General features: G+C 38.7%; 1 protein-coding gene across 2 annotated transcripts in view; it reads left to right on the forward strand.

Moving 5' to 3' along the window:
* Positions 1 to 15,117, forward strand: part of robo4 (roundabout, axon guidance receptor, homolog 4 (Drosophila)) — a 75,203-nt gene that overhangs the window by 49,649 nt on the left and 10,437 nt on the right. For both annotated transcript variants that reach the window (XM_034178884.1, XM_034178885.1), the window contains exons 10-15: positions 11,068 to 11,239; positions 11,672 to 11,869; positions 11,966 to 12,008; positions 12,306 to 12,421; positions 12,555 to 12,881; positions 13,346 to 13,450. In XM_034178884.1, the coding sequence (XP_034034775.1) occupies positions 11,068 to 11,239; positions 11,672 to 11,869; positions 11,966 to 12,008; positions 12,306 to 12,421; positions 12,555 to 12,881; positions 13,346 to 13,450 (961 nt within the window). The remainder of the gene's footprint in view (positions 1 to 11,067; positions 11,240 to 11,671; positions 11,870 to 11,965; positions 12,009 to 12,305; positions 12,422 to 12,554; positions 12,882 to 13,345; positions 13,451 to 15,117) is intronic.

A 15,117-nucleotide genomic window follows, 5' to 3' on the forward strand; every position in this document is an offset into this window, starting at 1 on the left:
GATATTGCGTAAATGCAAAAAAGCAGTCCTACATATTTGTTTAATATGCGCATTGAATGACATATCCTGATCAAAAATGACTCCAAGATTTCTCACAGTATTACTAGAGGTCAGGGTAATGCCATCCAGAGCAAGGATCTGGTTAGACACCATGTTTCTAAGATTTGTGGGGCCAAGTACAATAACTTCAGTTTTATCTGAGTTTAAAAGCAGGAAATTAGAGGTCATCCATGTCTTTATGTCTGTAAGACAATCCTGCAGTTTAGCTAATTGGTGTGTGTCCTCTGGCTTCATGGATAGATAAAGCTGGGTATCATCTGCGTAACAATGAAAATTTAAGCAATACCGTCTAATAATACTGCCTAAGGGAAGCATGTATAAAGTGAATAAAATTGGTCCTAGCACAGAACCTTGTGGAACTCCATAATTAACTTTAGTCTGTGAAGAAGATTCCCCATTTACATGAACAAATTGTAATCTATTAGACAAATATGATTCAAACCACTGCAGCGCAGTGCCTTTAATACCTATGGCATGCTCTAATCTCTGTAATAAAATTTTATGGTCAACAGTATCAAAAGCAGCACTGAGGTCTAACAGAACAAGCACAGAGATGAGTCCACTGTCCGAGGCCATAAGAAGATCATTTGTAACCTTCACTAATGCTGTTTCTGTACTGTGATGAATTCTAAAACCTGACTGAAACTCTTCAAATAGACCATTCCTCTGCAGATGATCAGTTAGCTGTTTTACAACTACCCTTTCAAGAATTTTGAGAGAAAAGGAAGGTTGGAGATTGGCCTATAATTAGCTAAGATAGCTGGGTCAAGTGATGGCTTTTTAAGTAATGGTTTAATTACTGCCACCTTAAAAGCCTGTGGTACATAGCCAACTAACAAAGATAGATTGATCATATTTAAGATCGAAGCATTAAATAATGGTAGGGCTTCCTTGAGCAGCCTGGTAGGAATGGGGTCTAATAAACATGTTGATGGTTTGGATGAAGTAACTAATGAAAATAACTCAGACAGAACAATCGGAGAGAAAGAGTCTAACCAAATACCGGCATCACTGAAAGCAGCCAAAGATAACGATACGTCTTTGGGATGGTTATGAGTAATTTTTTCTCTAACAGTTAAAATTTTGTTAGCAAAGAAAGTCATGAAGTCATTACTAGTTAAAGTTAATGGAATACTCAGCTCAATAGAGCTCTGACTCTTTGTCAGCCTGGCTACAGTGCTGAAAAGAAACCTGGGGTTGTTCTTATTTTCTTCAATTAGTGATGAGTAGAAAGATGTCCTACCTTTACGGAGGGCTTTTTTATAGAGCAACAGACTCTTTTTCAAGGCTAAGTGAAGATCTTCTAAATTAGTGAGACGCCATTTCCTCTCCAACTTACGGGTTATCTGCTTTAAGCTACGAGTTTGTGAGTTATACCACGGAGTCAGGCACTTCTGATTTAAAGCTCTCTTTTTCAGAGGAGCTACAGCATCCAAAGTTGTCTTCAATGAGGATGTAAAACTATTGACGAGATACTCTATCTCACTTACAGAGTTTAGGTAGCTACTCTGCACTGTGTTGGTATATGGCATTAGAGAACATAAAGAAGGAATCATATCCTTAAACCTAGTTACAGCGCTTTCTGAAAGACTTCTAGTGTAATGAAACTTATTCCCCACTGCTGGGTAGTCCATCAGAGTAAATGTAAATGTTATTAAGAAATGATCAGACAGAAGGGAGTTTTCAGGGAATACTGTTAAGTCTTCTATTTCCATACCATAAGTCAGAACAAGATCTAAGATATGATTAAAGTGGTGGGTGGACTCATTTACATTTTGAGCAAAGCCAATAGAGTCTAATAATAGATTAAATGCAGTGTTGAGGCTGTCATTCTCAGCATCTGTGTGGATGTTAAAATCACCCACTATAATTATCTTATCTGAGCTAAGCACTAAGTCAGACAAAAGGTCTGAAAATTCACAGAGAAACTCACAGTAATGACCAGGTGGACGATAGATAATAACAAATAAAACTGGTTTTTGGGACTTCCAATTTGGATGGACAAGACTAACAGTCAAGCTTTCAAATGAATTAAAGCTCTGTCTGGGTTTTTGATTAATTAATAAGCTGGAATGGAAGATTGCTGCTAATCCTCCGCCCCGGCCCGTGCTACGAGCATTCTGACAGTTAGTGTGACTCGGGGGTGTTGACTCATTTAAACTAACATATTCATCCTGCTGTAACCATGTTTCTGTAAGGCAGAATAAATCAATATGTTGATCAATTATTATATCATTTACCAACAGGGACTTAGAAGAGAGAGACCTAATGTTTAATAGACCACATTTAACTGTTTTAGTCTGTGGTGCAGTTGAAGGTGCTATATTATTTTTTCTTTTTGAATTTTTATGCTTAAATAGATTTTTGCTGGTTATTGGTGGTCTGGGAGCAGGCACCGTCTCTACGGGGATGGGGTAATGAGGGGATGGCAGGGGGAGAGAAGCTGCAGAGAGGTGTGTAAGACTACAACTCTGCTTCCTGGTCCCAACCCTGGATAGTCACGGTTTGGAGGATTTAAGAAAATTGGCCAGATTTCTAGAAATGAGAGCTGCTCCATCCAAAGTGGGATGGATGCCGTCTCTCCTAACAAGACCAGGTTTTCCCCAGAAGCTTTGCCAATTATCTATGAAGCCCACCTCATTTTTTGGACACCACTCAGACAGCCAGCAATTCAAGGAGAACATGCGGCTAAACATGTCACTCCCGGTCCGATTGGGGAGGGGCCAAGAGAAAACTACAGAGTCCGACATTGTTTTTGCAAAGTTACACACCGATTTAATGTTAATTTTAGTGACCTCCGATTGGCGTAACCGGGTGTCATTACTGCCGACGTGAATTACAATCTTACCAAATTTACGCTTAGCCTTAGCCAGCAGTTTCAAATTTCAGGAAATGTTCTGCATTGAATGAATGAATGAATGAATGAATGATTTATTCAGCACGCACGCACAAACAAAATCTCTCATTTACAAAACAAATCAAGAGAAAACAAAAATTAAAACATATAGAACAAAACTCAAACAATTTACCAATTTAGTGCGGCTGAAAGGGTGTGGGCAGAAGCAAAAGCTTATAGACGCCCACCCCGTACATCAGTTTCTGTATACAAACAAAAAATAAACACGAAAAACAATTACCAGTCAGCAATGTAACGCAGTTAAACAAACAAAGTAATACAACAGACAAACAAATAAAAAATAGCCACACAGGCAGTTTACTTAATTACGCAAACTTTAACAAATTAATATATTATTTTTATACAGTCTTTTAAAACAAGCCAATGTACTTGATACTTTAATACAATCTAAACAATCATTCCACACTCTAACACCCTTTACGGAAACGCAATGACTTTTAGCAGTAGTTCAAATTTTTCTATCAAATACCAAAGTTCCACACAAATTAAAACTGGACTCTCTCATTTTAAACAGCTCCTGGACATGTTGAGGTAAGAGTCCATTTTTAACTTTATACATTATCTGTATTGTAAAATAATCAACCAAGTCATAAAATTTCAAAAACTGAAGACGGACAGTGAATTTGTTGGTTCACGATATGGTTTTTTACTTATCACTCTTATAGCTTTTTTTGTAACAGAAATATTGGATTAGTATTTGTTTTATATGTATTTCCCCAAACTTCAATGCAGTAAGTCATATAAGGGACAAGTAATGAGTGATACAATGAAACCAACAGATGTTGGGGGAGAAAGTACTGTACTTTGTATAAGATAGCAATAACTTTTGATGTTTTGGACTCAATATGTTTTATATGAGTTTTCCAACTGAGCTTGTCATCAACAAAAACTCCAAGAAATTTAGTTTGAGATACAATTTCAGTTTCAATGCCATTCAACAATAATTTATTACTTAAATTTCTGGGCTTATTTCCAAATATAATGCACTTAGTTTTACCGAAATTAAGTGATAATTTATTAGAGTATTTAAATTTTTGCAGTTTCCTCTCCACCAAGTCCAAGAGCTGTCTCAAATTATCTCCACTACCAATCACAGTTGTATCATCACCAAACAAAATACAACTCAAAGACTAACCTATATCAAACCTATCTCATTAATATACAGCAAAAACAATAATGGCCCGAGAACTGACCCCTGGGGCACTCCACATGTAATCCTCAAAAATTCTGATTTTATCCCACCAAGGTGAACACACTGTTATCTATTACGTAAATAACTAGCTATCCAGTTAAAGGCCAGTCCTCTAATACCATACATCTGTAATTTTTCCAATAATACAGTATGATCAATAGTATCAAATGCTTTCTTTAAGTCAAAAAACCCCAACAGTGTATTGCTTCTTCTCTATTGCATTTGTAACTTGTTCTACAAAGTCTATTAAAGCCAAAGAAGTTGTTTGATTTTTTTCTGAAACCATACTGCTGTTCGAAATATATGTTATGGGTTTGATAATACAGTCAATCAATCAATCAACTTTTTTCTTGTATAGTGCCAAATCACAACAAACAGTTGCCCCAAGGCGCTCCACATTGCAAGGCAAGGCCATACAATAATTATGAAACACAGTCTACGTCTAAAGCAACATAACCAAGGGATGGTCCAGGGTCACCCGATCCAGCCCTAACTATAAGCCTTAGCGAAAAGGAAAGTTTTAAGCCTAATCTTAAAAGTAGAGAGGGTATCTGTCTCCCTGATCTGAATTGGGAGCTGGTTCCACAGGAGAGGAGCCTGAAAGCTGAAGGCTCTGCCTCCCATTGTACTCTTACAAACCCTAGGAACTACAAGTAAGCCCGCAGTCTGAGAGCGAAGCGCTCTAATGGGGTAATATGGTACTACGAGGTCCCTAAGATAAGATGGGACCTGATTATTCAAAACCTTATAAGTAAGAAGAAGAATTTTAAATTCTATTCTAGCATTAACAGGAAGCCAATGAAGGGAGGCCAACACGGGTGAGATATGCTCTCTCCTGCTAGTCCCCGTCAGTACTCTAGCTGCAGCATTCTGAACCAACTGAAGGCTTTTTAGGGAACTTTTAGGACAACCTGATAATAATGAATTACAATAGTCCAGCCTAGAGGAAATAAATGCATGAATTAGTTTTTCAGCATCACTCTGAGACAAGACCTTTCTGATTTTAGAGATATTGCGTAAATGCAAAAAGGCAGTCCTACATATTTGTTTAATATGCGCTTTGAATGACATATCCTGATCAAAAATAACGCCAAGATTTCTCACAGTATTACTAGAGATCAGGGAAATGCCATCCAGAGTAACGATCTGGTTAGACACCATGCTTGTAAGATTTGTGGGGCCAAGTACAATAACTTCAGTTTTATCTGAGTTTAAAAGCAGGAAATTAGAGGTCATCCATGTCTTTATGTCTGTAAGACAATCCTGCAGTTTAGCTAATTGGTGCGTATCCTCTGGCTTCATGGATAGATAAAGCTGGGTATCATCTGCGTAACAATGAAAATTTAAGCAATACCGTCTAATAATACTGCCCAAGGGAAGCATGTATAAAGTGAATAAAATTGGTCCTAGCACAGAACCTTGTGGAACTCCATAATTAACTTTAGTCTGTGAAGAAGATTCCCCATTTACATGAACAAACTGTAATCTATTAGACAAATATGATTCAAACCACCGCAGCGCAATGCCTTTAATACCTATGACATGCTCTAATCTCTGTAATAAAATTTTATGGTCAACAGTATCAAAAGCAGCACTGAGGTCCAACAGAACAAGCACAGAGATAAGTCCACTGTCCGAAGCCATAAGAAGATCATTTGTAACCTTCACTAATGCTGTTTCTGTACTATGATGAATTCTAAAACCTGACTGAAACTCTTCAAATAGACCATTCCTCTGCAGGTGATCAGTTAGCTGTTTTACAACTACCCTCTCAAGAATCTTTGAGAGAAAAGGAAGGTTGGAGATTGGCCTATAATTAGCTAAGATAGCTGGGTCAAGTGATGGCTTTTTAAGTAATGGTTTAATTACTGCCACCTTAAAGGCCTGTGGTACATAACCAACTAACAAAGATAGATTGATCATATTTAAGATTGAAGCATTAAATAATGGTAGGACTTCCTTGAGCAGCCTGGCAGGAATGGGGTCTAATAAGCATGTTGATGGTTTGGATGAAGTAACTAATGAAAATAACTCAGACAGAACAATCGGAGAGAAAGAGTCTAACCAAATACCGGCATCACTGAAAGCAGCCAAAGATAACGATACATCTTTGGGATGGTTATGAGTAATTTTTTCTCTAATAGTCAAAATTTTGTTAGCAAAGAAAGTCATGAAGTCATTACTAGTTAAAGTTAATGGAATACTCAGCTCAATAGAGCTCTGACTCTTTGTCAGCCTGGCTACAGTGCTGAAAAGAAACCTGGGGTTGTTCTTATTTTCTTCAATTAGTGATGAGTAGAAAGATGTCCTAGCTTCACGAAGGGCTTTCTTATAGAGCAACAAACTCTTTTTCCAGGCTAAGTGAAGATCTTCTAAATTAGTGAGACGCCATTTCCTCTCCAACTTACGGGTTATCTGCTTTAAGCTACGAGTTTGTGAGTTATACCACGGAGTCAGACACTTCTGATTTAAAGCTCTCTTTTTCAGAGGAGCTACAGCATCCAAAGTTGTCTTCAATGAGGATGTAAAACTATTGACAAGATACTCTAACTCCCTTACAGAGTTTAGGTAGCTACTCTGCTCTGTGTTGGTATATGACATTAGAGAACATAAAGAAGGAATCATATCCTTAAACCTAGTTACAGCGCTTTCTGAAAGACTTCTAGTGTAATGAAACTTATTCCCCACTGCAGGGTAGTCCATCAGGGTAAATGTAAATGTTATTAAAAAATGATCAGACAAAAGGGAGTTTTCAGGGAATACTGTTAAGTCTTCTATTTCCATACCATAAGTCAGAACAAGATCTAAGATATGATTAAAGTGGTGGGTGGACTCATTTACTTTTTGAGCAAAGCCGATAGAGTCTAATAATAGATTAAATGCAGTGTTGAGGCTGTCATTCTCAGCATCTGTGTGGATGTTAAAATCGCCCACTATAATTATCTTATCTGAGCTAAGCACTAAGTCAGACAAAAGGTCTGAAAATTCACAGAGAAACTCACAGTAACGACCAGGTGGACGATAGATAATAACAAATAAAACTGGTTTTTGGGACTTCCAATTTGGATGGACAAGACTAAGAGACAAGCTTTCAAATGAATTAAAGCTCTGTCTAGGTTTTTGATTAATTAATAAGCTGGAATGGAAGATTGCTGCTAATCCTCCGCCCCGGCCCGTGCTACGAGCATTCTGACAGTTAGTGTGACTCGGGGGTGTTGACTCATTTAAACTAACATATTCATCCTGCTGTAACCAAGTTTCTGTTAGGCAGAATAAATCAATACGTTGATCAATTATTATATCATTTACCAACAGGGACTTAGAAGAAAGAGACCTAATGTTTAATAGACCACATTTAACTGTTTTAGTCTGTGGTGCAATTGAAGGTGCTATATTATTTTTTCTTTTTGAATTTTTATGCTTAAATAGATTTTTGCTAGTTATTGGTGGTCTAGGAGCAGGCACCGTCTCTACGGGGATGGGGTAATAGGGGGATGGCAGGGGGAGAGAAGCTGCAGAGAGGTGTATAAGACCACAGCTCTGCCTCCTGGTCCCAACGCTAGACAGTCACAGTTTGGAGGATCCCAAAAAATTGGCCAGATTTCTAGAAATGAGAGCTGCTCCCTCTAAAGTGGGATGGATGCCGTCTCTCCTAACAAAACCAGGTTTTCCCCAGAAGCTTTGCCAATTATCAATGAAGCCCACCTCATTTTTTGGACACCACTCAGACAGCCAGCAATTCAAGGAGAACATGCGGCTAAACATGTCACTCCCGGTCTGATTGGGGAGGGGCCCAGAGAAAACAACAGAGTCCGACATTGTTTTTGCAAAGTTACACACCGATTCAATGTTAATTTTAGTGACCTCCGATTGGCGTAACCGAGTGTCATTACTGCCGACGTGAATTACAATCTTACCAAATTTACGCTTAGCCTTAGCCAGCAATTTCAAATGTCCTTCGATGTCGCCTGCTCTGGCCCCCGGAAGACAATTGACAATGGTTGCTGGTGTCGCTAACTTCACATTTCTCAAAACAGAGTCGCCAATAACCAGAGTTTGATCCTCGGCGAGTGTATCGTCGAGTGGGGAAAAACGGTTAGAGATGTGAACGGGTTGACGGTGTACACGGGGCTTCTGTTTAGGGCTACGCTTCCTCCTCACAGTCACCCAGTCAGCCTGCCTTCCCGACTGCACGGGGTCTGCCAGGGGGGAACTAACGGCGGCTAAGCTACCTTGGTCCGCACCGACTACAGGGGCCTGGCTAGCTGTAGAATTTTCCACGGTGCGGAGCCGAGCCTCCAATTCGCCCAGCCTGGCCTCCAAAGCTACGAATAAGCTGCACTTATTAGAAGTACCGTTACTGCTAAAAGAGGCCGAGGAATAACTAAACATTTCACACCCAGAGCAGAAAAGTACGGGAGAGACAGGAGAAGCCGCCATGCTAAAACGGCTAAGAGCTAGTAGCTACGCTAAGCTAGCGGATTCCCAAACAGGGAATCCGACACTAGACAGGCTGTGGAGCAGCACAGGTAACGCACGACAACAGTGCTAAAATAAAATAAAAATCCACTAGACAGGCTGTGGAGCAGCACAGGCAACGCACAACAACAGTGCCAAAAAATAAAATAAAATAAAAATAAAAATCCACTGGACAGGCTGTGGAACAGCACAGGCAACGCACGACAACAGTGCTAAAACAAAATAAAAATCCACTAGACAGGCTGTGGAGCAGCACAGGCAACGCACAACAACAGTGCCAAAAAATAAAATAAAATAAAAATAAAAATCCACTGGACAGGCTGTGGAGCAGCACAGGCAACGCACGACAACAGTGCTAAATCAAAATCCACTGGACAGGCTGTGGAGCAGCACAGGTAACGCACGACAACAGTGCTAAAACAAAACAAAAATCCACCAGACAGGCTGTGGAGCAGCACAGGTAACGCACAACAACAGTGCTAAAAAATAAAATAAAATAAAAATAAAAATCCACTGGACAGGCTGTGGAGCAGCACAGGTAACGCACGACAACAGCGCTAAATAAAAATCCACTGGACAGGCTGTGGAGCAGCACAGTCAATAATGTTCTTAATCAAAACCATGTCAAAGCTATCAATGTCAGTGGATTTTTCCCTTAATTTTATGAACTATGTTAAAAATTTCTTTTTCATCCGTTTCTCTAATAAACATTGAATCCTGAATTTTATTAATGAATTTACAGTTGTCCATAGAACACTTTGCCGTAGTTACAATTGATTTTGATAAATTTTTACCAACATTAACAAAATAATCATTAAAATAATCAGCAATAATTTTATTTCCTTCTACAATTTTATCAGAGTCTATATAAAAGTAAGATGGATAATCTTTAATAACTTTTTTCTCTTTAATGATTTCACCCAAGAGCTTCCAGGTTACCCTAATGTTAGTTTTATTTTTCTCCAACAAATCGCAGTAATACTGCTTCTTACACAATCGCATAATGTTTGATAATTTATTTTTATATGTCTTATATTTCCTATCGGCTTTATTAGTTCAAATTTTAAAAACTGCTTATACAATAAAGTTTTCTTTTTACATGCATTCAGGAGTCCCTTTGTTACCCAAGATTTATCAGTCCTTTGTGTATCTCCGGTTTTAGGCACCCACGGAAAATGTTTATCATTCAGATTAGATACAATAGAAATAAATGTTTCATATGATTCATCAACATCATCACAATAAATTTCACACCAATTCTGGGGCAATAAATCCCTTCTGAGGTTCTCAATATTAACATTAGTTATTTTCCTAATAATATGTACAATGTACAGTTTTTGTTTGGTGCACGCTGTCCACTGATGATTGAAAAGCTACAAAAACTGGCAAGTGATCACTGACATCGGAAATAAGTATTCCACCTGTTATATTCCCTACAATGGCATTTGTTAATATGATGTCAATGAGTGTTGTGTTCCTATTTATCCTGGTTGGATGTGTGATCACAGGATATAGACCGATACAAAACATAGAGTTTATAAATTCAGTTATTTGTAATTGACCATAAGGGTTTAAAAAACATCAATATTAAAGTCTCCACAGACAAACAAAAGCTTATTATTAATTGTGTTGTACGTCAGTCAGTCTGTCCACAAAAGTATTGATATCTGATCCTGGAGCTCTATAAACACAGCTTATAATTATATTTTTTGATTTTTTACATTTAATTTCAACTCTAACAAATTCCATGATATTTTCCAAGGAAAATGACATACTATGTCCTCAATTGTAACAAGCTTAAAAGAGGTCCAGCATTGAGTGGGAGGTCCCAAATACCGGGAATCACAACAAGAGGGCAATGAGAGCGGCAAACTATCTTTTATGACTCTGACTTTGTCAATGAAGAAATTAAGGAACTCATCACTACTTGTTTTAGGAAGAACAGGAGTTACAGCAGTAGCAGGTGACACAATAGAGCTGATTGTGTCAAAGAGCACTTTGGGATTTCTCAAGCTGAACATCATCCTCTAGCTCCTCTCTCAACCAAGTCTCAGTAATTGCTATAAGTGAAAATTGTTTATTAGATATTCTTAAACAGTCCTGAATTTTAGAGAAAATTATAAGAAGGCTTCTACTATTAAAATGTATAATAGAAAAAGTCCCATTTATTAAAGAATTAATCCTTCAGTTTCTCTTCCGTGAAATATTTACAATTTTGAATAATATTTTCATGAAAAAAAGCATTCGTTTGTCATACCTCTATGTGGTCCTTCACCATGTCTTTGAGGTAGCAAAACTCTCATGACCATTTCTTGTCCAATGAGATTCTTCAAAGCTCAATGCTTGGACTCATTCAGGACAGGCATCATCAATGATTTCTTGTAATTATCAAAATGATGCCAGCTGTTTATCCACTCAGGTGTGGTGTGTGGAGTCTGAAGAGCAGCAATTCCAAAACTGGACTGTGGATAGCAGCCACCACAACCTTGATATCACCGATCTCAAACCAGGCAAACAATACTGGGTCAGCGTGGCAGCTGTCAACGGAGCCGGCATAGGAAAGCAGAGTGATCCATGTGGATTTTTTATCAGTGAGCAACCTGAAACTTGAGAAATGTTTAGGGGCAGCTGGTTTTGATATTGGGTGGGTGGTAGGGGTGTCACAGATAACTAAAGACAGTTTTTATTTTTTTAAATAATTTAATGAGTCATGAAAATAAGGACCTTTTGCCTGTGATCCTGAATAAAAAATAAGGTGTCCAATGTGTTACAGAATGTTTAACAGTATTAAAATCTATATATAAAAATAAATTAATGTTTTTAATATATTTTCTTATTGTCACCCATTTATACCAGACGTTGCTAGTAGTAATTTCTGTGTTTACATATTGCCCAGATAAAATGCAGGGTTTTTTTTCGTGTGAAGACAAGTGAAAGAAACACCGAGATGTTTTCTTTTTGTTCTACCCTAATATAACCCTCCTTGTATGATTGATCTAGCACCCTTTCCTGTTTTGTTCCAGATGCTCAGATTGGAGGTTTCCCTCAATCCAACAGCCAAAGTAGAGATCTGTCTCAGGTTGTGACTGTGTTTCAACATCCAGTGTTGTTCACCAGCATTGGCGCCCTCCTGTGGTGCATTTTAATGGCCGCAGCTGTCTACTTCTTCAGACGTCACAGCAGGACAGGCCACCTGATACCAAGCCATGGCAAGAGTAAAGGTACTCAACCTTTACCATAATTAAAGACAACATATAATGAATGGTTCCGTTTGTCTTATTAACCGCATGCAGACATTGTCTGTTTCTTTTTGTTAGGTTTACGCAGACTTGCGAGTGAAGATCTAATCATTAAACACAGGTAAACTGAAGAGAATAGATTGGTGATTATGTGTGCATTGTTTTTATAAATGCAATAAAGCAAAATCTTTTTCCCAATAACTCACATTGTGCAAATTCCTGCAAATGCTTAGAGTCCATTCAGCCAAGGAGCTTTGATGTTTGCAGAGTAACTTCAGATTGCAAAACATGGGAAACAGCACATGAATTATTGTCATTAGGGCTATATCTGACCAAAAAAAAAAAATGTGACTTCAAGTTGTCCAGGCACATCTTGTGATTCTTTTTGGCATTGCTTCATACACTATCTCATCCACAGGATGGCAGCTCCAGACTCCCCATGGATCTCTGGATCCTGGAGACCAGGAAACTTCAGTGAGAAGTACCAGGACTTGTGGGCTCAGGGACACAAACAGCCAGGAATCAGGAGCACCAGTAAGTAAAGCTTGAAGAACATCTCCAACATTTAATTGAATGCATGTCATATGATACTGTATCTACAATATAAAATAAAAGATAAGTGGACCTTGTATAGTTTCTGTATGATATTTTATCTTTTTTCCATTAGGCCTCCCCATCTCAGCTAAGACAGACTCTAGTTGTCTGGACTCAGCGGTCCCTTTTGTCACTGACAGCTGTGGAGTCTATGGCACTTTTTATGTGGACCTGATGGGCAATGGCCTCAAGACCTTCAACAGTCCTCAGCATTGTCCTAAAATGCCTCATGGTCCATGCCTTCAGCAGGATGCTGAGACCATCCAGATATACACCCAGCCTGTCACAAAGGCCTCATTTCTCGGTAGCCGTGAGGTACTGCCATGGAAACAAGCCATACGCCCACAGCCCAAGATGGGTTTGTTGAGGGAATCGTGGGAAAAGAACAAGAGCAAGCAAGGTGGATGGTTAAGAACTGTGTCATCAGTACAGTTGGAGCACTGAAGAAAGAGGAAACAGATCAACACACAGGACTACAAAGAAAGATAATTCTGTTGTAATTATACCGAGCCACTTGGATGAGGAGTCACAAAGAACACAGAGACGTCCAGTCGCTGTAGCCTAGAGCCTACACAATTTGAACACATCTTTCTTTCTTTGTAACCCTGCGTGTTGTCTCTGTGTTTCCTGTTCCTCCAGTTTGTGATACAGCGCCCAGACCGGAAATATGATCTGGACCAGAACTTATGAATGTGGTTCGGATGTGGACCAACACTGGCCCAGATCACTTTGCTGTCTGGGTTATTCCTTTGCCGTGTAGTGAAATTGTGCTGGTGCAACTTGTACTGCACAGTTGTTGAGAAGACGTCATAAAAAAGCAACGTAATCCCTTAGCAAGGGGTTAACTCAGGTCTGTCTTCTTAGAGCTCTGTGCAGTGAACATCGTTCCCAACCTTGCACTTCAGAACCAGGCCTGTGTATCCCCTGCCTGCAAACAGAGACTCAGCAACACCCCATCAGGTCAACTAGGTATGGTGAAATCTGTGCATCATTCACTTATGTTCAACGGAAGTCAAATTATTGTGTTCATTTCTCCAAGGTCATGTCATCACAGACATTTGGTTGTTAGTCAGTTGTTGACTGAGATGTGAATGTAGATTCTGGGTGTGGATATCTCAAGATTCTTTCAGTACGAAACCTCTTATCAAAATTCTATTGCACCAGCATTAATGGTAAATGTCCACCAGGTGGAGATATTGCTTCATTTCAAGAACCTTGGGACATGACTTCAACTAACATGTTGCTTATAGTAGTAGCTAGTGAGATGGAGCATTTTATCAAAATCAGTGGCCGTGGATATTCTTCCATGACTGGAAAGCTGGAGTTTATTGATGTGTGACGTGAGTTTGGTGGCACTAAAAGCTGTAAATAAAAAGTTATTGAGATTTTATTAAAATTTATTTCAATAAAACATTTTCAAATCTGTATAATCATACATATTTCCAATGTAATTGCTGCAGTACAGCCAGAAGAAGGTCATTGATGTGGGACATCAGTTTGTTGGGACTGTAAACCATAAATGTACGTTGCTGAGTTTTTATCAAAGCATTTCCTTTCACCGTGGTAATTTATTGACAGCCCCTGAGCTCTGGTCTTGCAGCCAGCTGCACGTCAAGTTCACTGTAATTCATAAAGAATGGAGGATGTCTCATTTTGTGGAAAAACGGTGTTGGTTGGTTGTAGTTTGTTGTCTGTGTTACAAGGTGTTATTTGATTTAAAACAGTGATTTGCTTTGAAGTTATTAAGTCCCTTCAGCTACTCCCGTTTGCACTCAGGATCGCCACAGCAAATCCAAGATGGATCTGCATGCTGATTTGGCACAGGTTTAATCGAATATTTGAATATCTTTCCATCTTAACTACTAATAGCCCAAATCTCCGTACAATAGCTTGCGACAGTGAACGATGAGAAAACATCGGAAATGACTTAATGTGAGCACGAAATACATATTTTGAGAGCTCAATTTAGGGCTATATTGTGCTCACATTTTATTAATTTGAGGACTCAATTAAAGGAAACTATGCACACAAATTATCATTGCCGGAAAAAAATATCACTTTAAGTGACCTTTCCCAGGTTCTGTAATAATGGCATGATTTCATGTTTTAAAGAAGTCATCATAATGTCACTTTTCCCACAAAATGACAAATGATTATCTGATCAGTATAAGCTTTGGTTCACCTCTCGAGCCCTATTGGTTTTTGTGATATCCTGAAAAATGTGTTGTTGTTTACTTATTTTTTGGACAATTGATGCATACCGTGTGTACACAAAAATGTTTTTTGAACAATCACATTTCATGATGTTTTAGTGACATTAATGACAATCACACATTTTATTACAAATTATTTTCTGATTAACTGAATCTTATCATCTGGGTTGTGGAGACAGCCTGGAAAATGTGTTTTTGAAGTAGTATATTTGATCATCTTGACTTTGACTTTGGTCCAGTCTGCTTTAAGGGCCCCTTCACACATAGTGCGAATTTGGTCAAATTGCACATGAAGTGAGCATGAAGCAGGAATTGTATACAAAACGTGTAAAATCGTAGCTGCTTCCAACGGCTCGTACACCTGTTGTTACAGCTATTTGTGCACACCAGCGGCTGAAAGACAGAGAGAGCCTGTGAGAGCCC

This window comes from Thalassophryne amazonica, chromosome 9, assembly GCF_902500255.1.
Source record: "Thalassophryne amazonica chromosome 9, fThaAma1.1, whole genome shotgun sequence".
Taxonomy (NCBI): domain Eukaryota; kingdom Metazoa; phylum Chordata; class Actinopteri; order Batrachoidiformes; family Batrachoididae; genus Thalassophryne; species Thalassophryne amazonica.